This window comes from Parus major, chromosome 4, assembly GCF_001522545.3.
Source record: "Parus major isolate Abel chromosome 4, Parus_major1.1, whole genome shotgun sequence".
In the NCBI taxonomy this organism is placed as follows: domain Eukaryota; kingdom Metazoa; phylum Chordata; class Aves; order Passeriformes; family Paridae; genus Parus; species Parus major.
Genome location: NC_031771.1, coordinates 22,411,300 through 22,433,405, shown reverse-complemented (window position 1 = coordinate 22,433,405; position 22,106 = coordinate 22,411,300). Strand labels below are relative to the sequence as shown.

The following is a 22,106-nucleotide window of genomic DNA, read 5'->3' as shown; positions in this document are numbered from 1 at the left end:
AATCAGGCTTCTAAGGGTGACCCTTTAGTTACCTGGTAGACAGACCAAGAGTTTTCAACCAGAGTTTGTAAAACTGCAAGGGGCAAACTTGCTGTTCCTCTGGTGATGGCAGGGGTTTGTCCCAGCTGTGCCGTGCCACAGCCGTGCAGGAAGAGCAGTGGGGAGGAAGAGGGAAATGGATGAAGCTTGTGTTGCCTTTAAGGCTGGAGATACAGCAAACCTGTACTTTAAACCTTTTTTTAAATGCTGTTCCCAAATGCTGCTCTCCAAAGGGTTTCTCCAGCACTGCTGCTGACTGCTGTCCTCAGGTCGCAGCCCTTGGTGCACAGTGCCTGCCTGCCCAGCACGTTGCTCCTCCTGCCCTGCAGCTCCATTTGCCATTTCCGCAGCCCTGTCTCAATGTCTCCCAAATGCCTTTCTTCCTGCTCCCGGCCCCCACCCATTTCCCTGCATTTCCTCAATATCTGCATCCCTCTTCGGGTGCCAGTGGTTTGAGGATGCCGATTCTGGCAGCAAACCTGGTTTCCATCCACTAGCCCCAGTGTCATGTCTGTCCATCTGTTTCCCCCGCTTCAGTAATGCAACTATTTAAAAATAGCATTTTGGAAATGTTGGGGGTTTTTTGTGTTTTTTTCAAAGCAGAAGCCTCACCTTGCTAACACATTTTAATTTTTGTTTTTCTCTTGCAGTCCAACAAGGTGCCCGTGGTACAGCCTTCTCATGCGGTTCACCCCCTCACCCCTCTTATCACCTACAGCGATGAGCACTTTTCCCCGGGGTCACACCCGTCTCATGTCCCCTCTGACGTCAGCTCCAAACAAGGTGAGCCCATCCTTGCCCAGCTCAGGGAGGATGCAGGGTGGTCCTGATGCCCTCTGTGCTGCTGACAGAGCCCATATTACCAATTTGTAATATTTTTAGAGGGAGGCTTCCAGGTGCACATGCCCGTTTTCAGAGATGGTAATTCTGCCGTGATGCTGATACTTAACTTGGCTGCTTAAATTTTTATGCTCTTTCTAATGCGATAATTTTGGTTTGCTTTTCTCATCAAAGTCTTTCAAATAGAGCAGCCAATCTTCACCATCTCCTGTGGTGCCCAAGGCTTGCAGCATGCAAATACAGAAAGGGCAGCCATCCCTCACCTCCCCGAAAACAGGGGAAGAATGTTTCAATAGTGGTATTATTGAAACCTTTTCTTTCACTTTATTTTATGTCCTTGTATTCTGGCTGTCCATATTCTTCTATATGTCAGTTGGCATAATCAAAGCACTGCCCATAAAAATACTTTTGAGCCTGTGCAAGTAAAAGTTTTACAAATATGATGTTTTTTAATCTTCTTGTGCTGGCTGCCTTCTGCAGAAAGCATCTTTTCAGATGTCCAAGTCATGGCAGTCAGTTTTCTCTGCACCTCTAGGATCCCTTAAGGCAAACACAAAAGCCTCCTAGATCCATATCTGGGAATGTCAGACCAGCTCTGCTCAGGGTTAGTCTGCAGGCCCCCAGGAAAGAGCAGACATTCCCCAAGATGTCAAGCTTAGCCTGTGCCAAGAGCCTCTGCCCAGTACCCAGAACACAAGGGATTCCTGGGAAGGGTGTGCTTGCTTGCAATGGGTTGCAAGAGCTGGGGAGGAATGTGATGGATGGTGAGGAGGTGCAAGGGGAGGACTGTCCATGGCTGTCACTGGAGTTTGGGTAAGAACCTGAGCAGAAGAAGCCTGCACGAGAGAGCTGGTGGTGAGGAGGGAAGGAGAGAGAGCAGAGGCTTTACAAAGGCAATCACGGTAGTCTGGATATCTCTGCATGGGCAGGAAGACTGTCAGTGCCATGACTGGTCCTGGAGGGTGCCTGTCCCTGCCTCTCTCTGTGCTCACATGTCACACCACATGCTGTGACACCCAGGAGACAAAATCCTGAAGCTCTGCTTTACCTGGGCACACATCCATATGCACAGTTATCCCATTTATCTGAAGAGGCTTTTAGTCATCATTGTTCAGGGAGAGAGACTTTTTTTGTTCTGTCTTTCCCTGAATGCCTAGGTTTTGTTTTGGCTGCACTATGGAGATAATAACATGAGCTACATCCAGAAAATGCTATGGCCTGGTGGCTCTGTGTGGTTTTTGCTGTTTGTTGGTTAGGTTTTGTTTTTTACTACGGAGGGAGAATACAAAAAGCACTCTGACTGGAAAGCCTGGCCTGTAAATATGTATATAATATCTTTTTTGGACTTGGAAGAAGCAAACGGAGACCTCCTGTCCTCATTTGTCTTCCTCCTTTGCATCAGTGCCCAGGAGAAGGATATTCACACTCATTCCTTGAAATCCCAGGGGTGCCACGTGTTAAGAGAACGGGATTTCCACCTCTTGCTGTGACAGCTGGGCCACAACCTGCTGCTGCAGTTTCTGAGCTCAAGAGGTTTTTGCTTACTGTGTGCTGAGTTTGCCCTTCTGTGCCCCATTTTTTTGCCTTTACCCCAGTTTATTTTTGCATTCCTGTACAGCAGACCCCAACTGAACAATATCTGGTTTGTTGGTTTTTTGTTTCTGCTGCACATCCTCTCTTCTGCTTCCTCTCTACCCTCTCCGCTGTCCGGCATCCCACCAGTCACGTCCCCATCCCTGAGCGCAATCCTGCTGAGGGGCTCTGCCAGCAGGCACAAAACTCATTGCCCTCTGGTGCTCCTGAACAGGCTCTTGATCCCTTTGCTCAGTGTCTGGCAAAGATGGGGATGGATGATGTGGAGAATGCAGGCTGGAGACTACTGGTTTTGTCTGGGATGGTCTCCTTGATGTGTGTGGTCTTTCTGTCCATACTCCCTGTTTCGGCGCCACCGGCGTGTGGGAGCAGCCGCAGTGGAGTAGCCCATGCAGTTGCTGCAAAGAGAGGATTTTTTTTTCCTCAGGTCCTCTGCCAAACGCCTCCAACCATTGTTTCTGTCCTCGCCTCCCACTGTGGGTCTGGAACGAGGCACTGCCCTGGCGCCCCTAGCCCTGGTGCCCTCCTCCCACCAAAATCCTCCAACAAGGGGGTCCACAGCAGCTTGCCCTCTGCGCTGCCTCTTGCACCCAAGGCACTCTGGGATGGACACACAGCACTGCCTTCCTAAAGGCAGTCACTTCTTTATTTTATTTTTTTTTAATTTGGTTTTTTTTCTTTTAATTTTTTATTTTTCTTCTTAACCCTCTCAAGAGAACTTGCTTTGGAGGGCACCAGCCATGGGGTGGCTCTGTGTGCTCCTGAGGGTGCTAAGTGCTGGTAGCCCTCCATAAGGGGCCAGAAGTTTAGGATTAGCAAGAGCAACTGTGCATTAGTTAAGAGAGAGCAGTGCTGTCTCCTTGGGTCAGAACTGCAGATTCTGGGGAAGGAGTGGCCCAGCTCCTTGAGCAGAAGTCGTGTCATCAGTTCCAGGAGCATCAGCCATCATCAGAGATGTGAGAGATGAGATGCTGCACTTCTTTTACACCTTGTTTGGTTTTCTTTTTTTTAACCATTCCAAAAGAGTGTTCCCCCTCATGTAAAAGCCCTGGGATATGTAAAGTGTTTCCTTTCCTGTCAGCTACCAGCTGTTTTACGCCTTTGAAAAGACAACTGGCCGGAAATTCGATCCTCACTTAGGTTGTGGTTCCAAGTCTGAAAATTCAGGTTTTTTGAGACATTGACACCACTGGTATTTTTTTCCATGCTTTCCTGTATGCGGTCCTGACAGATTTTCTTCAAATCTTGTAATTAAATTCAGAAGATTTAAATACAAACTGGAGAGGGGAATAAATCAGTAACATCAGTCTATAAACTAACTCTCAAGGTAGCATACGCTCACTCTTGGACCTTTGGAGTGTCACCACATAAATATTTAATACCCTTTTAAAGCAGCTGATTTAACATGTGAAGTAGACTTAACAATTCCTTCTGCTTCACCCCCTCTTCCCCAAACACATTTAAATAAACCAATGTCTTTGTGGCCTCTGCAACTGTAATTCCATGTCTCCTGGGGCACAAGGTTTAGGTGAAGAATGGAGACCACAGACCCTTTTGGGATGAGGATTAGCTTTAATCTTGAGGTGATTCTTGCAGTTGTAGGACTTTGTGTTCTGGGGAATGTGAGCTGATGGATCATTACTGATGGGACTCTTATTTTTCCATGAAATACTACCATTGCAAAACAGATTGACCTTGGAGCCTATAGGAGTGAACTTGATGAAGAGCTTAGTTGGAACTGGAGTGACAATTGGAAGCCAAATGAATCATATCAAGTGTGACCATTACAGGCCTGAAAATGATTCTTAATTAACCACTGATCCTCTGTGGTAGCAAGTTTCCAAAATCTGTGAATCCATAAGGGAACCCGTGAAAATATAAAAGTAGCAATTTACCTAATCTAATAGCTCTGCTGTGCTGCCTCTTTGACAACGCTTTATTTTCCCCTTGTTTCACGACGTGTTAGAGAAGAGGTCCTCAGGATCCTGTCAGGTTTGGGGAGACCATTGAGAGGACAGTAGCATCTAATGCACTTCACAGGAGATCTAAACTTGCACAGGTCCTTACCCATACATTTATTTTCTCCTTCTACGTTGTTGTTTTTTTTCCACTATCTCACTTTGAACTGCAGTGTGGTGTGCAAATTGCTTTAAAGGTGGCCCATGGAGCCTTTTGCTTTTAACACTAACCAAGAAGGTGGTTATTCCTTATCCACAGCACTAGTGCTATTGTAGTATCAGCTGGGAACTGTAGGTCATACATGGAGTATTTTGAGGGGAAACTCACTCATTCTTCTGTGCTTTTTAACAGGCATGTCCAGGCATCCTCCAGCTCCTGATCTCCCTACCTTCTATCCCTTGTCTCCAGGGGGGGTTGGACAGATAACACCACCTCTTGGCTGGTAAGATTTTTTTAGCTTCTTTTCAGACAGTTGCATTTTCACACCATTCACTATTGTTGAATCAATCACAGCAATACAAAACAATAATAATGTCATTCCGGTAAGAAATTGATACTTTATTTTAATTGAAAAGGTGAAAAAATGTCGATCTTTGAAATTAAATGAATCTGTTCTTTGAACACGTACAGAAATTGAAGTGTGTAGATGTCACTTTGAAGTCTGTATGTTTCTTATGGCTCAGATTTCTGGCTCTTAGCTTTTGGAATGGTAGCAGAAAACTGTTCTCAAATAATTAAATGTAAATTTTAATACACAAAATTGCAATTACTAAGGAGAAGGGAAGAGCTTTGAAAGGGGGGAATCTTGAAACTCCAAATGGAGAACAAACTATTGTAGTCTGTTGCTTTTTACAGTTTCTATGTGGAGAAGCCTCTGCCACTGGGATATCTTGCTGCTCTTGCTAATACTAGCACTCTCATGATCTCTTGCTGCCACTCAGGGTGTCATTTTCCTTTTGGAGGAAATTTTCGGAGGAATAGATTTGGCAGGGTGCTTCATGTCTGCTTGGGGCAGATATGTACTTGCCTTCAGTTCTCTTGGAGCAGGGAATGAGGCAACTCAGCTACAATTTCAGTGCTTTAGAATCTGTATTGTGACTAGTCTGTGCCCACGCAATGAGGGATGCATATTTTTTTGTTTTTTAATGTCTCCATGGGAGGGAAACATGATCCAGATGACAACAGGCAGAGAAAGTAGAGAGCAGAAGATGGTGAAATGTATTGCTGGCATCTCTTTCAGGAAAGGCCACATGCCTTTTTGGAACAAATAATAAGTAGATATCAAATTAAAATATGGAAGTATCTATCTAATTTTTTTATCTTTTTTTCCCCCCTCTTCCCCGTTTTGCTGCTTAGCTGACTCCTCACTTCCACCACCAGGCAGTTGCTAGCATGCATTTTCCAGATGTGGTCGGTCATTTCTTCTGAATAGTTTCTCAATGCAGAAGCTGGGGGGAGGGAAGAGGGAAAAGAGAAAGAAGAGGAGAGACAAGATCCAACCTTACAAGACTCAGGGATGTGTTCAGCAGCACTCATCAACAGCAGGACATACTCAGCTGTCCCTTAAGCTCTGGCTCTCTGCTGTGAGGTAGCACTGTTGAGACTTCCTTCAACTCTTTTATTTCATTTTCTCTTCCCTTTGAGCACTGCTCATTTTTAGTAATATGCTCCAAGAGTGAAACCTGTGTCCTGAACCTTACAAAGGCCAGGTTCCATTTTTCTCATGTGAGAGCTGATTGACCAGTTTATAAGCAGCTGCTTGAATAGGATTGATGTGTGTGGTGTCCCTTTGGCTGGTAGAGGTGTTTGGGCTGAACTGGCATTTGCTCACATTACAATCACATGCTACTTCAGGGTGTTCATTGTAGTCATGACTGAGCCATTGTGGACTGAAAGTAATCAAAATATAGTGATGATGATAAAAATTAAAGACCTCAAATGATGGACTGGTGGCAAATTATTCTGTATATGTGAGAGTGCAAAGGAGGCAAAAACTTCACACGAGCTTCTCTTACTGGACTGCAAAGTTTGATCTTTAAGTAGAAAGATAGACTTGTGTCGCTGTGGGCGTTTACATGGTTGGGTTGGGGTTTTTTTATGGAATCAATTTCTACTTAGAAAAGCTGTCCATTTGTACCTCACTATAGCATATGCTAATGCAGAGAGTCCTAAGTTTTCTAAGACTTAGTAAAACTGTTCAAAAGGCTTTTTTGCTTAATAATTCACCATCTGGTGTTCTCACTCTGATCTACAGTAGAACTATTTGGAACAAGATGCTTTTTTCCTAAAGAGCTTGTTTAACAAATCTGATTCCAGTGCTTCTAAAACTAGGTGAGAGAGGGATGGAGTTAGAGGAGTGTGGATGTGTGTGTGTGCCCTGGGGGAGGAAGGCTGGTTGTTTTGCTTTCCTTCCCAGTGGAAACTTAGATTGGGAATCTTTCACTAGCAAGGGAGAAAGTTCAAAGCATTTAAGTATTCATTAGTTTCATTAGGAGAACTCTTGGAAGTGTTAGCTCTTACTATTTATTTGTGACTAGTACTGAGTTCCCATCAAGAGCTTGTAACTCTAGAGTAACCATTGAATACCATATCATATGATTGATGGGTTCCTTTCTTCTGTGACCTCAGGCAAGGTCAGCCTGTATATCCCATCTCGAGTGGATTCAGGCAACCCTATCCATCCTCACTCTCAGTCGACCCTTCCATGTCCAGGTAGGTGTAGGAGGTGAATGACTGACTGGGGAGTAACTGCTGGCATTAGAGGGCAAGTTGCTCTTCTGCTTGCATCTTGGTCTGCCTTTGCTTGCTTTTCAGTCAGCTAAACCCTTACGCATTTTTATTTAACTTTTGTGTGTATATGCAGTTTGCCTGGATCCCACACTGGTCTCATTCAGCATTTTCTTGTCAGTCTCTGAAGTGTTGCAATGAGTAGCACCAGTGATTTGTCAAAAATTGATTGAGCTGTTTCATCTGAAATGAGTCAGTTCATTTCTAGATGCAACACCTAGTGTTGTGCATAGCATCCTTGGGTTTTGCTCGTGCCAGTATGCAAACAGGTGGATTGTCACTATAGTCTGCGTTCTCTAGGTCCAATTTCAAACCTGTTGGTAATTAGTCTTGAATCACGTAGGTAATGCTCTGTGTGGAAACTTGCCCACAAGTAGGTATTTCATAGCCCAAAGCCACTAATGGCAGGGGATGCCAGCACAGTATTTGTACTGGTGTGTGACTCAGGCACTGTGTCTTTATGTCTAAGTGCAAGCAAGCAATGCTAATCGAGACTTGGCCATGACACACTCCAGACCTCCTATGCTCTGCTTTCGCATTCTAAAGACAGCTTCTGCATCCTGTGCTTGGTGTACAAGAGGTTGCAATATACAATTCTTGGGGATTTTTTTCTGTGATCTGTAGAAGAGCCATCCTCTTGCACAGGGATTTAGGGCAGGAACTTGATAAGTGGTACTCCTCTTACCTCTTTGTGTGTGGGCTCTTTTGGGTTATCACTGTCCCCTCACTTCTTTACAGCGGAATGATAAGCATGTGCCTGTCAGGGTGACTGGAAAGAAAACCCATTCTTTCTCCATGATAAAATCACTTGATTTGGTTACAGGGCTTTGTGTTTCCTTTATTTTGATCACATGAAGGAAAAGGGCAACAAGGGGACTAGGGAATGGTGAAAGGAGAGGCTGGATGCCACTCCTTAGCTATCACTCACTCAGCAAAACTTTGGAGCATGAGCTTGCTTTTGATGTTAACAGTTCTTTCCACCGGTTTAAAATACAGCATGCAGGTTTTCTGCTGTGCCAGAGTTTGCAGTGCTCAGCACCTTCAAGATCTGTCTCAGCTGTCCTTGAGAGTGACCTGGGTTAGTAGGGTGGGTTCAGTTAGTGGTATTTTTATTTTCTATTTTCCTTGTACAAATGAAAGAAAGCTTTAATTAGGACAAAAATCTCTCCCTGCTCCCATCCTTCATACAGGATGTAGGATTTTCAAAGTTTATTTTAAGCATTTGAGGTAAGAATAGTGGGTTCGTTCAGATGAAATGATGCTAAAATCTTTAAGTACCTTGAAAAATAAAGAGAGCCATCAGGGACTTCTTGAAAAGACTCTTCTTTCATTTTATTTGTTTCTGCATGGCAGTTTTCTCCTTTGCATTGGCTGGTGGTGGATATTTCAAGGATGTTTATATCTTGGTGTGGAAATACATTTTTTGGTTAAGAAGTGTGTATTTTTATTTCTAGACAGTGAAACAGTACAAACATTAACTATTTCTCGTGTGCATTGCCAAAAGTATTTGCCTGAAAGGTAATAAAACAACTTCTCTACAACCAAAATGCTGACTGATTTGTTTGTTTTTCTTGAATAATTGGGCTACAATGCACAAATCTTAGCCAAATATTTTTCGTGTGCTCTCTAAGAGTTGCCTTCATTGCAAGCTCCATGGCATTTGCATTCTTGGAGTGTTCTGCTGCTGTCATATGTGTTTGATGCCTGTCTTCAGTGGGGTTACAGACCTTGCTTTGTTTTCTCTTTTAGGTTTTCACATCACATGATTCCTGGTCCTCCAGGCCCTCACACAACTGGAATCCCTCACCCAGCTATTGTAACACCTCAAGTAAAACAAGAACATCTGCACAACGACAGTGAGCTAATGCATGTGTGAGTCTGCCTTTCTGCTCTAGTCCTTAATGAATAAATGTTTGAGAACTAATTTGATCTGAAGAAGAGTCAAGGATGCTTCAAAAAAGTGCCTTTCATGACCTCTTTGAATTTTAACTCTTCTATGACTAAAACAGGGACTGTGGGCTACACTTTGGTAAGGGTAATGAGAAGACACTTTGCATTCCAGTCCAGCACTTCTAAGCTGTTGGCAACAGCCATCTTGATTCAGTTGTAATCATGGACCTGTCCAGTTGTGTCTGCTGCTTGAGTGTGAACTCATGAACTTCTGCTGGAAAAGTTCTTACCTGCAAAATTCGCTAGCAAAAAGCTGTCTCATTGCTTAGTACTCAAAGGCAAAAGCCCTAGGAAAGAAGGGGATGAGAAGCTGTTCTCCTGCCTGTGGCAGTGGTCTTTTAGGGCATCATGGATAGCCTTTCAAAAAGAGAATTGAGACAAACTTGGAGCAGATTCATAGATTAAATGTTACTTGCTAGAGAATGTCAACCTGACATCCTCCCTGAGTATTAAACTAAAAGATATGAAAGTGGATGGGACATAACCACTGAAACCCTCATTCTTACTATTTAAGTGCTATTGTAACCACAAGTTATTAATTTCCCATTGGATCTTTTTAGGCTGAAGGCAAATTAATGCTTTTTTTCCTTTTCTTTCCCTTTCCCAACCACGTTTTAGGAAGCCTCAGCACGAACAGAGAAAAGAACAAGAGCCAAAAAGACCTCATATTAAGAAACCTCTGAACGCTTTCATGTTGTACATGAAAGAAATGAGAGCAAACGTTGTAGCAGAGTGTACTCTGAAAGAAAGCGCAGCTATCAACCAGATCCTTGGCAGAAGGGTATGTACAGGAGGGTTTGTGAGCGCTCACGTGTGCTGCTAATTTGTGTTTCCCTTTAGCTGGGTGTGAAGGCTGACTTTCTCCTTGAGGTGATAACTGACGTGCAACTATCAAATTAGCTATAGAAGATAAGACATGCAACAAAAATAAAAGTAGTATCTTGATTTTCTTTTTTCAGCATTAGCAACATCATCAAATTTGTGTCTGTTCCACTCATGGTACGGTGTCAGCATCTAAGACATGAAATTCCCTCAGTCACACATAGAAGGAACATTCGAATCACTTTCTGGGTCCTCCCTTAGGCTGGTGTCCATCAGGGCAGGAAGGGATCATTCAAAGATGAACACTGGATGCCACTGGAGATGAAACTCCATAAAAGTGAATATAATGTGGTCCAGTTGTAGTCATGTAGGTTGGGAGGGACCCACAGAGGTCATGTAGTCCCACATCAGCACAAAGCAGGTCCAGTTACATCAGGCTGCTCAGGAACCCTCCCAGCCAAGTTTTGAATGTCTCTGAAGTCATCAGCTGAGTGCTGATGATCCCAGTACATGTACCAGAGCCTTGCTGAGAGCTGTATGCCTCTGTGGCACTGTAGTCATGTTTTGTACTTTCCACACTCAGAAAAAAACCTATGCAGGCCAATTACCAGTACAGCCTTTGTGTTCTCTGCCAGTGTTATTCTTCCAAGGAAAGACAGCAGGGGTAAACGCCCATTTTGCAACTGACTCCCAGTAATGAGAAAAGAGGTGACTTTTGTATCAATCTGAGTTTGAGCAGGGATTACTCTAATTCCCACCTCCTTTTGATCACTGACCAAGGCAGTATTGAGAGGCACTGTGATGCTCTGAAAACCCTGTACTTTTTAGTGGGAAATCAGTACATGACCTTAAAGTGCTCCTTTAAGTGCTTCCGATGTACAGTCGGAAGACTTCCCCCTCCAAACAGAGCAGAATTCTACCAGCACTTGTCCCAGCTCATGCAGTCTGCTGCCTTCTGTAGATCTTGTTACCTCCCCTTAAAGGACTGTCTTGGTACTTGCCTCTTCCACGTTTTTGTGCAAGACTCTGGGATCATGTATGGGCCATTTGCTAAAGAGTTGGGCTTCATGATCCTTGAGAGTCCCTTTCAGCTCACAGTATTTTGTGAACTACCCTTACAGATGATGGCAATCCCAGATGATTGATCTTAGTTAGTGTGTCAACCTTGTTTTCTTGGCCTGAACAAGGGCAGTAGCTTATCTCTGTTTTGGTAAGGAAGCAGCCCCAGGGCTCCTTTGCATGCTTTTTCTGCAGCTTGGACTCCTCTTTTCAAGTTACTGTTCTCCATGAAAGTATCTCAAATTCCACTTTTCCTATGGTGCAAATGAAGCATGAGTTATCCAATGCAACTGCTTGGACATTAATTATTGTCTGGTGTTTTGAGTTCAGTCCTCCTGGTCACTATTTTGTGCTGTACCAGAGGAGGATCTGTCTCTGTTCTCAGGGGCTGAGACTTTGCACATTGTTGGGTTCCCTGATGCCACAGCAGTGTGTTCACTACCTTCCAGTTTTTGAATGTGCCTGTGAAGTTTGAGAGTTGCAGACAGGCTGAATTGCTGTGCTCTCAGTAACACATCCAACTCACCAAGTCAAGGCAGACAAGAGCTTTAGCTCACATCCTCTGATGCGTAACCAAACAACATATTAAATCACACAAATGTGATCTGATCTGAAATCTTAGTTCTGTATGTTAGTCTTGTATGACTGTCTTAATGATTTCTTAATGATTGTTTGTCTCGTTTTTGGATTTTTTTAATAACTTCTTCCCTTACTCCACTATGGATGTTGTAAAACAAGAAGATGCATCTAATGCTGCAGCATTGGAACATAATCCTAAATAAAAGGCCTTTACTCTTTCTAGTTTAGGTTTGTGATAGGTGTTTAAGCAAGAACAAAATTACTAGATACTAATGTAGTTTTTTGTTTGCTTTTTTTTTTTTTTTCCGGGGGGAGGGGGATGTTTTTCTTTTTAAGTACATAAAACTGGGAAATTTATTCCTGCTTGGCTACAAAGGTCAGCTCATGTAACTTGTAAGACTGTAGTTCTGTGATTCCTTTATTTGCAGTTGCCATTTCCTTTTTCAGTCAGAAAGCAGGTACCTTAAAGCTGAATACTTAGAAGTTGATTTTGGAATAGGGGTTCTGGTGCACAGAAAGCCTTCTGTGTCAGCATTGAAAACTTGTGTCCAGTTGCTGCTTGAAACCAAGACAGCAGGCCCTTCTGTCATGGGGAGATTGCTGCCCTTTTTGCAGCACAAACCCCCTCAGTTCTGTCAGGAGCTAAAGGCTGTTTTTGTTGCTGATTTTTATTGGGGTTTGCTTTTGTTTGTTTGTTGTTGGTTTTTTTCAAGTAGTGCTGGGAGAGCATGGTTCTGTGAGCAGATTATTTGGTGAGCCCTGTTTCCATAAATAATTTTTGTCTTGCTCAAGGCACTTGGCATTTGCAGAGCTGACAAATGCCTGAAAGTTGGTTAATAAACACAGGTGCTTGTAATTGCTAATGAATTCCACTTTTGCAGTGGGGAAGGACTGAATCAAAGTCACTAAAACACTTTCTCAAGTCATCTGTTGCCTAGGTATAAGTTAGTTCCTAGTCTAAAGGTGTGTTTATTTTGTTTGCAGTGGCATGCTCTCTCCCGTGAAGAACAAGCAAAATATTATGAACTAGCTCGTAAAGAAAGGCAGCTACACATGCAGCTTTATCCAGGCTGGTCTGCAAGAGACAACTATGTAAGTCACTCACTTGAAGATTCTTTTTAAAAATTAATTTTCTTTTTGTAACTTCTAAAGTTATTATTGTGTCTTCTTTTTCTCTAAAACTTGTGGAAAATTCTGGATGAAGGGATGGTGAACATACATATAACATAAACCTTGTATTTGTTTTCACTTCAAGCACCCAGAAAGCTTGGGGTTTTGTTGTGTTGTTGAGATGCTTCTTATGAAATTGACAGATTTTGAGGAGAAAAAATTAACATGGAAAGTTTTTTTCTTAAGACAATGGCCAGTACTGTCTGAAAGCTCATGTTGTACTGTACAGCTGTGAATTTTCCATCATTTTCTATTTGATCACTTTTTATCCAGAAATCTTTCTTAGACCTGAGAAAAAAAGGATGTCTTGTTTTCAAGAGAACTGCAAGCCCAGGGGTCACAATGCAGTCTGAACTTTAGCTAAAATCAGAATTGTCCATCTGTGCAAATCTTGTATAAGTAACCCTCATGGTAATGCCTGCTGTTATACATAGATATATGTATATGTTAAGGAGTTTTCTCAACAGTTGCTCTTGTTTTACAGTTAACTATTAAATAGCCTGCACTGCATGTTACACTCTGGTGCCTACAACGAGCTGTCAGTGTAGCTAAATGTGATGATATCAAGCTCAGAAGCTGCAGTCCTGAGAGACTGATCCTAACCCAAGATGTGAGTTCCATTCTGTCCCTCCATTAGATGTGACACCATCTATGGGGATAGGAAATGTACATGCCATATCTGGCTCAATTTTCCTTCTGCATTAGGTGGACACTAGTTTTTCTCTACTTCAGTGATGTCTTTGGAAATTAAGGATTGAGATCCCTAAATACAGTGTTAACAGAAACTGTAGAAACTGGCGCTGAATACATTGACACAGGAACAATGTTATTATCTCTGAAGGAAATACCCATGTCTTGCTGACATGCACGCCCAGTTTTGTAAGCACAGACACAACTGAAGCCCTAGCAGCTTCTTTCTGTCTGTTTTATACAGCAAATAAACTATCCCAACACTACACAGATGGGGTTTATTTCCAGTAGCCAGACCATGTCAACAGAGCTGTCTTGAAGTATAGCTGGGAACAAACAGGGTCTTAGGGAAAGACTCCCTGGAAGCGAGGGGGTTTTGCTTGTCTCAAATTTACTTGGTGGAGAATCACACCACTTTGGAGTCTTGTCAGCTCATTCTTACTGGACATCAGATGTCCAGTAAGGACATCAAGATGGTCCTGTGACGTTTGGTCATGTTGGCTTTGAGAACCCTGTGTGCTGCCCCAGCCTATGCCACACAGCACAAGGAGCAGACCTGTGGTTTCTTAAATGCCTTGACAGACATTTGGAGTGTGTGAGGTGGCACGTATGAGTTATCTCTTTGATGTGCTTCCAGCCTACATCCTGTGTGGAAGTATAGCTCTGACATACTCCAGTCCTGTATGTTACAATGAAGAACTCTGCTAACTTCCTCTTGCAGCCCTCCCCTCTGCCTCTCCAGGAATGCACACGTTCTGCAGTGCTGGTCAGATGGTGATCATAGGAGAGCGTAGTTTATCACTGAAACCTTTTCAGATACACATTATCTTGGTTTTTTCCAAAAAGTGAAATTGTATTAATTTAGCACAGGTACTACTCCAGTATTTTGAGGGTTAGAAGTGACTTAGGGGTGGTTCTTTTTTTCACAAAACAGTACAAGTAAAAATTACATACTGTTTAGTTTTAGTTCTTCTATTTTGGTTTGCCTGGTTATTAAGGGTTTTAGGAACTCAAAGAAAATGTTAAACATTGTTATTCAACTCTTAAAACTACCTTTTTCATATGTTTTTATTTATTACTGATACCCAAAGCAGTCATGCAAAATTGTGTGATAGACATGAGAAGCACAATGTTTTCACAACGTGAGGGTGTCTGTGTGTGCTGCAGTTGTCAGAAGCTATCTTGCTTGGGAATGCTGACAACTAGTTTTCAGCCCAGTCTTCTATTCCTTCACTTGTGTTTATCTCATAGGTAGATCTCAGATCAGCTTTCAGACATAGAAAATAGAACAAATTTTCCTCACGTGACTTTTCCATGTTAACATCTTCACTAATGTACTTTCCTCTCTTTGGTGCTGAAGTATATGGCTATGAGTTCTCCAGAGCCCTTGAAATGTGTTTTCTAACTTCTAGTCTTGGTCCTGACTTCAGAATCTTGCTCACAAGGCGTTGGCCAACCCTGTTGCCAACCTTGGGATAAATAAAGATAGGAGCTTGAGAGTCAGGCAGGCCCAGACTGTCAGAGCAGAGTGGAGGCTACTTAAGTTCATGTGCTGGAGCTTCACCACAGCCTGTATTTGGAGTCCTCCCTTGCTGTCTATCAATCTGGGAGCACTGCAGGGATTTGAGGTGGTTTCTCACATCACTTGCAGGCCATCCCAGCACCTTGCAGAGCTAGCTCATGGAAAGATGTGTCCCAGCACCTCAGCCTTTCCGCTCTGAACCACTGTGTGCGTGGCATGCTCTGGGCTGGGACATGCAGCTGCCAGCAATGAGAGTTGGGGGCCAGAGGATTGGCAAGCAGCCTGCAGCCCTGCTCACCACTGAGCCCTGCTCAGCAACTGCACCAGCCTTTCTCAGAGCTCATCTGTTGTTGCTTATCCAGTTTGTCTGGAGGCTTCTTTAAAATAGAAATTGATATGATTTTTTTCTTAAAACACACACAAAAAGCTTTCACTGACTATACAGGGCAATAAAGACAAGATGTATGGAGGAATATCAGTGGTGGTTAGGGTGATGCAAGATGATTGAGGTTTAAAATTGTGGGTCTAAGCTGACCTTTTGTTTCTGGTGTGGCCATTTCCATAGATGGGGGTGCAGGAGAAGGCTGAGTGTGTAGGTTGGCATTCTGTGGCCTGTGTGGTCTCTGGGAAAGACAGCTGCCAGGCATTCATTTGTGTTCTGCACTTCAGCCATGTTAAGGGTGCTGTGCTCTAGAGTCTCTGCTGTTTGGGTATTGCAGAGCGTGCTCTCCAGGCACAGCCACACCAGACTTGGCTTTTGTTCAGGTACAAGCATTATCAGAACAGTTTTAGTTGGCTGGTTTGAACCCTGGAGACAAGTCGTGGTCCTCCTAGGTACTTTCAACACCCTGTCTGCTCCTACCATGTATGACAGTGTAAGTATCTGAATGTGTGAAGAGTTCTTGTGAGAGCCATCAATTATGATATCAACGTACGTGTCAGCAGATTATTGAGCATGAGAAGTCTTTTAGGTGCTTGTGGCTGCCAGTGTTAGTTGAAAAACTGCCTGAAATTGTAGTTCCATGTGGATATAAATATATGTATTGCTGATGTGCAAATTTCTCCATAGATGCTCAGAGCAAACTTTGTTACCATTCAACTAGTTAAAAGTGGGATAGAAAAGCTACCCTGAAAATAATTGGGTTTTTTCCTAACATTTTCAGTGTCTAGATGACTTTTGCTGTGAGGTAAGTGACAAAAAAAAAGTTCTGTACATATAATGGTATGATAAAATTTCCTCTTTTTCAGGGGAAGAAAAAGAAGAGGAAGAGAGAAAAGTTGCAGGAATCAGCATCAGGTAGGCCATGACCACCTCTTACTTGCCGTTCACCTCAGGTGTATTTTAGAAACCAGGGCTTGCGCTATTTAATTTTTATGAGCTTTTGTCTAACACTTGCTTCTGATGGACGTTTTAAGATATTTCTCTTGGAATGTAAGCTTGTGAACATGCACACAACCCGTGCCTCCATCCCCTTACACCTTTCTGGGCAGCAGTCCTGACGGCATCATCATCTCTGGCTGAACTTACACATTGCTGCAATCACTGTCGTGTTTTACCTTTGCTTTTCTCCTCAATCAGTGTTGTATCATCTTTAGACTTAACTGTCTCAAATACTGTGTGGTATTTTTGGACACTGGAAACTTTACACAGACCTTTTGTAGTAACTGTATTTTTTTCTCACTGTATTTTATGTTTCTCTGTACACTAACGGCTGCCTAGTAGGTTGGCTAAAATCATCAGTGAGGTCTCCTCTTTGCCTTTAAAATATGTAGGAAGAAACACCCTGTTTTCCCCAACAAAAAATGGCTGGTATAAGAACCATAAAAAAACCCAAACAACAAAACCAAAAAACACACACACAAAAAAATTCCATGTAACACTGTAGCAAACAAACTTACTTGGAATGTGCAAAAACTCTGTAACAGAAATTTGTTAAAGGAAAACAATCTTCTGCAGGTACAGGCCCCAGAATGACAGCTGCCTACATCTGAAGCATGGTAAGAACATCTCTAAAGCTTTCCTGCTGATAAAACTGAATTGTAAAATAAGCCTTCTTATAAATTTTATGCAATAATATGAATTTAGCAAAAATTGCAGAACTATCATATCCCAAAGCTAATGTTACTTTGATTACTGATGGTTTTTATACCGGCTATCTATTAGGTGTTCACCATTTCACTGCTTAACCATAATATTTTCAAATTGGCCACACCTCACTGACTCACTGCAAGTCTGCCTGTGAACCAGGGATGGGTTTATTAAGCGGTGCAAGCCCTCCTAGACTGTCACAGCTCATGAGAGCAAGGCAGACTTTGGCTTTGGAGTACATTTTATGTGCTGACATCAACAAGATTCTGGCTGGCTGGGTACATCTTTTAAAAACAATTTATTCACCTGTATACTAACCATACACCTGCTAAGAAAATGGGACTGTGTTTCAGTTGTTTAAAGAATTACTCCCTCAGCTGTACAGTGGTATTTCATGTGTGGTAGAGGTTGGGGTTTTTTGTGGTTGTTGTATTTCCAGCATGTGTTTTCTTTCTTTATATCATATTACCTGCACTGAGGGTGGAATGATTAGTGATTACACATGTGCAATAACACCATCTAGTCAGCTTGTGAGTGCGCACAGTACCACAGTGAGATTCTAATTCTCAGTGTCTGTGTTGGAAGGCGGTCCTCTTTCTCTCAGTGTGATGTGTTTTCCAGTAGGAATGGCATTATTTTGAAATAATAGCTGCTTCTAAACTGTCTAATTAACCCAGATCCCCAAGTATTACAGGAATGATAAAAAAAAAAACACAAACAACTTTTCAAAATCACCTACACACTGTATCAGAAATGGGCTCTGTCCTCTCTTCCTCTGCCTTGTTTGGCCACAGGTTCCCTGTGGCACTCAAGAGCAGTCAGCAAGGCAGGCTCCTGCTGGCCCTCTGCTCTGCTTGGACTTTTCAGCCCGAGAAAGCCAACTTCAGTTTCCTGTGTGCAGTGTGTCAGTCAGCATGCTTCAAGCCTCTTCTGAAGTTATGCCATTATGCTGGTTAGTCTAAACTTGGTTAAGATGAGACTTTGGTGGTTTGTTTGTTGTTTTTTTTTAAAAGCTGAAGTGAAAAAGTAAAATGTGTGCTCTTTTTTTTCTTCCTAATAAGCAGAAGTTTTTCAGGCAAGCCTTTTGCAGTATGCGTGAGTTATACTGATTTGAGATGAGGATTGCAGTGTTGGGGTTCTGTAGCCTCTACAGCAAATGTAGCTGTAAAATATCATTCCTTAGAGCATTATTATACCTACTGAAAAATAAAGTGCTTTAACCTTGAGTTTTATAATTGGTATTTCAGGTTAGTTGCCCAGGTCCATGACTATTGTGAATATTTTTCACTTTGGTCTTAACACAGTATGAGTAAGCAAAATACCCATGATTTTATCTGAATTGATGCAGAGGACTTGATGGAGATTGGAATACAGCTAAGGTTTAAGTGACAGCTGAAAACCAGGCAATATTTGTTTTCTTGGATGCCTTACAGTCTTGCCTATGCTGAACTACTTTTGTTGGAGTCTCTCTGCATTTTTGGTATTAGAGGTTGAAAGTTCTAAGTGTGGGGGTTTTCTCTCCCTTTGACCTTTACACTCCTGCCTTCCTGTGTCCTCTTATGCTTCTTACAGTGTGGAAACTGTTGGCAATACCTGTCTGTCTTCAGGCTTTTGTAACACAGTCTGAGAACAGTGTATGTTCTTCAGGGAAGGGGAAGTGTGTTGTTGACTCCATACATGCGCGTGAAGGCAGCCTCACTAAGTGCTTCATGCTGAGTGAATGATCTGCACTGGAGATGTACAGATGTGCTCTTGCTGGAAGCAGATGCACTGAACGATTTAGGGAACCTGAACCGGCCAGACTTCAAAGTAAACTTCTGAAGGTTAAAACTCTTGCCCTCTGCAAGCCTAATCCAAAGAATGTTTTGCCCACAAGCATAATATCTTACCAGGCCCACAGCAGAGCTGTTGTAGTCTTTACTGGATGGAGATAATAAGTTTGGGAATAGCTTTCCTACTTGCATGGATGGTGTAAGGAAGAGGGAGAAGGAGGGTGGGAGGTCTGGGAAGGAGACAAGCATTCTGTTATCTGAGAAGAATCAGAAATGAGTAGGTGGCAAGACCAAAGAAAGAATCTCAAGATCAGCACAAAGGAGATCAGCCAGGGCTGTAATTACAGTGATGTAAGTGAGAAGGATGAAATGGTGGGAGGGTTGTGTGGTAGGATGTTCAGAGGAAAGTAACGGAAGAGACATGCAAACAGACATGATTTAAGATACCGTGAAAGTTTTGGGTGTGGGGTTTTTGTTAGGTTTTTTTTTGTCCATGAACATTGAGCGAGTAACTGATTTTTAAGGTGGACCTCTAGTCCTGCTTTTTGACTTGAACAGGGTAAGAGTGGTAAAGTCAAGGTGGTAGCATTAAGTTGCTCCTTTTCCAAGGGTTGTACACAGCAGCAGGCATTGTAGGGCTTCACTTCTTAGGATTTAACTGAGTTCTGTGATCTCCAACCTACTGAATGGCCAATCTGTAAAACACTTCAGAATGCTCTAGGAATACTGTGACCCTCTGCACTAGCCTTTGCTACATTACCCTGGGTTACTCCAAAGCATGTCCTTCAAGAGTTGTGGAACTGCGTGAATCCCCAGAAGGATTTTGTTTGCAGTTGACATGGCCCAACGCACTGCTTGAAATAACTTTGATTTATTGAAGAAATAACTCTTATTTATTCTCTTCTTTTGAAATCAACCAAGAGTGGAATTAGACCTGATAATGCTAAAATAAATTGAGGCGAAGCCAGGGAGGGAAGGGGAAATGAGGAAAGTTAAGATTAAGGACAATGATCACGTGTTGAGCACCTTTCTGAAAGTTGAGTGGTGGTTTTTGCCATTAAGCACAACCTTCTAGGGGATTTCTAATTAGTAGCAATTCTGTCTTGGAAGTGGAGATTTCTAATTTCCTATCCAGTCTGACTTTTGGAAGAAAGAAAAAAAAGGTGATTTTTAGCATCTCATGGGTATTTTGAAATTGGTAAGGAAATAGAAAGGTATAAACAAAAATTCCTCATTCTGCAGCATGGAAATACTTAACTTCCTATGACTTGCTCTGTACAGAATTCTAAAAGGCACATCATTCAACATATGGCAGGATGCAATTGGGAAACTACATAATTTAACATTGTGTTTTGGCATATCTTCAAGGACTAAAAAGAGTGATAGAGAAGCTTAATAGACGTCTGAAAACCCGTGAGAAGTATATCTGTGGCTTGCAAAATTCCATGACAATTAGCATCTACATTAGCAAAGCTTTCAAAACCAAGAAAACTTGACTAATACTGATTTGTAATCAGAAGTACTTAAAAGGATCAGATTAAGACCATTTAACTTTGAACAATGAATTATGGTAACATTTTGAACTTCCTACATGGAAATTTGAGCCAAATTTCAGCACAGAAGTGATTTTTGGGCAGTAATTTATGACTGGATTATGTTTTCTCTATTACTTAAAAATAAAATGGAGTGAGGTTGTGAAAGCAGACTATGAAGTGGGCCAGTCCACAGCCAGAATACTGTGGAAAAGAAGCATCTGATGACTGTGGTTGTGGCTGACCATGGGTTTCTGGCCAGCATCTGAGAAAGGAGAGGCAAAGAGGATGTGGTACCTCCCTTTCTGAGGCATGTTTTCAAACCTAGCTTGTCCAGTGCTCTTGAAATTGCTGCTGGAGTAGTTCAAATTGAAACAAATGCTCCACCCCTTCCCATAGCTCCTGACTGCTCAGAAGCCTTAAACAGAGCCTGGAGAACTTGCATAGAACTTAGTCTCTGTGAGAATGTGTGTGGTGATGGTGGTGCAGAGATTTGTCCTGATTTGCTTTAGAAATTGTTTCCTGTGTGATCCATATTTCCCTCTTCCCTGTTTTGCCCACAAATAGTGGCCTTCAGCACAGGTAAGAGGGACAGAATGAGTAAAAGAAAATTCTGCGGATTGAAATATTTGTATTATTTCAGATAGGCATAAAATTTCAATAGAAAATTAGTATAGACCTCCATAGAAAACTAGTATAGGCCTCAGACAGATCATGGCTTGTATTGAAAGGGACCTTAAAGATCATCTAGTTCCAATGCCCACCCTCCCATGGCCTTCCATTAGACCAGGTTACTCAAAGCTTCATCAGATCTGGCCTTGAACACTTCCAAAGATGGGGCAACTTCTCTGGGCCTTACCACCCTCACATGAAAGATTTTTCTTCCTAATGTCCAATCTAAACCTATCCTCTGTCAGTTTAAGGCCATTCCCCCTTGTCCTATCACTCCCTGCCACTGTAAGAAGTGGCAGCTTTCCTGTAGGCTCCCTTTAGGAACTGGAAGACTCTTACAAGGTCTCACTGGAACTTTCTCCAGGCTGAACAAGCCCAACTCTCTCAGCCTGTCAGCAGAGGAGAGCTGCTGCAGCCCCCTGGGGATCTTTGTGGCCTCCTTTGGGATCAGTCCAACAGGTCCATGTGCTTTCACAATTGGGGAGCCCAGGGCTGGATGCGGCAGTCCAGGTGAAATCTCACCAGAGCACAGGGGCAGAATCCCCTCCCTTGCCCTGATGGCCACAGTGCTTTGGATACAGCCCAGGTTGGAACTGACATTCTGGGCTGTGAGTGCACATGGCTGGCTCTCTTCCACCAGCACCCCAAGTCTTCCTCCACAGGGCTGCTCTCAGTCCATTCTCCACCCAGCCTGTATTTGTGCTTGGGCTTGCCCTGACCCACTTGCTGGCACCTCTCAAACTTCATGAGGTTTGCACAGGCCACCTCTCAAGCCTGCCCACGTCCCTCTGGATGGCATCCTGTCCCTCCTGTGTGTCCCCACCTCCAACTTAATCCTGGCCTGACACTGATCTTGCTGGTGTGAAAGGCAGAAGCCCCCCCTCTGTCAGGCTCTTTGACATCAAGGAAAATGTCAGAAGAGCAAACCCAAAGAGAAGCCACAGCCCCATGCAGGTGGCAGGTACAGAGGTACAGAGGTGTACTGACACCTGCTGGGAGAGGTGCAGGAGAGCAGAGGAGAGGAAGGAGAG

At 42.9% G+C, this 22,106-nt stretch overlaps 1 protein-coding gene across 5 annotated transcripts in view; it reads left to right on the top strand.

Annotated features, from left to right (window-relative positions):
- Positions 1 to 22,106, top strand: part of LEF1 (lymphoid enhancer binding factor 1) — a 71,082-nt gene that overhangs the window by 40,392 nt on the left and 8,584 nt on the right. For 2 of the 5 annotated variants that reach the window (XM_015625799.2, XM_015625800.2), the window contains exons 5-11: positions 690 to 822; positions 4,783 to 4,873; positions 7,060 to 7,143; positions 8,968 to 9,090; positions 9,787 to 9,949; positions 12,613 to 12,720; positions 16,259 to 16,307. In XM_015625799.2, coding sequence (XP_015481285.1) covers positions 690 to 822; positions 4,783 to 4,873; positions 7,060 to 7,143; positions 8,968 to 9,090; positions 9,787 to 9,949; positions 12,613 to 12,720; positions 16,259 to 16,307 — 751 coding nt within the window. Of the gene's footprint in view, positions 1 to 689; positions 823 to 4,782; positions 4,874 to 7,059; positions 7,144 to 8,967; positions 9,091 to 9,786; positions 9,950 to 12,612; positions 12,721 to 16,258; positions 16,308 to 16,967; positions 17,009 to 22,106 lie in introns of all 5 variants that reach the window. The other 3 variants (XM_015625801.3, XM_015625804.3, XM_015625803.3) reach the window with 3 other exon arrangements.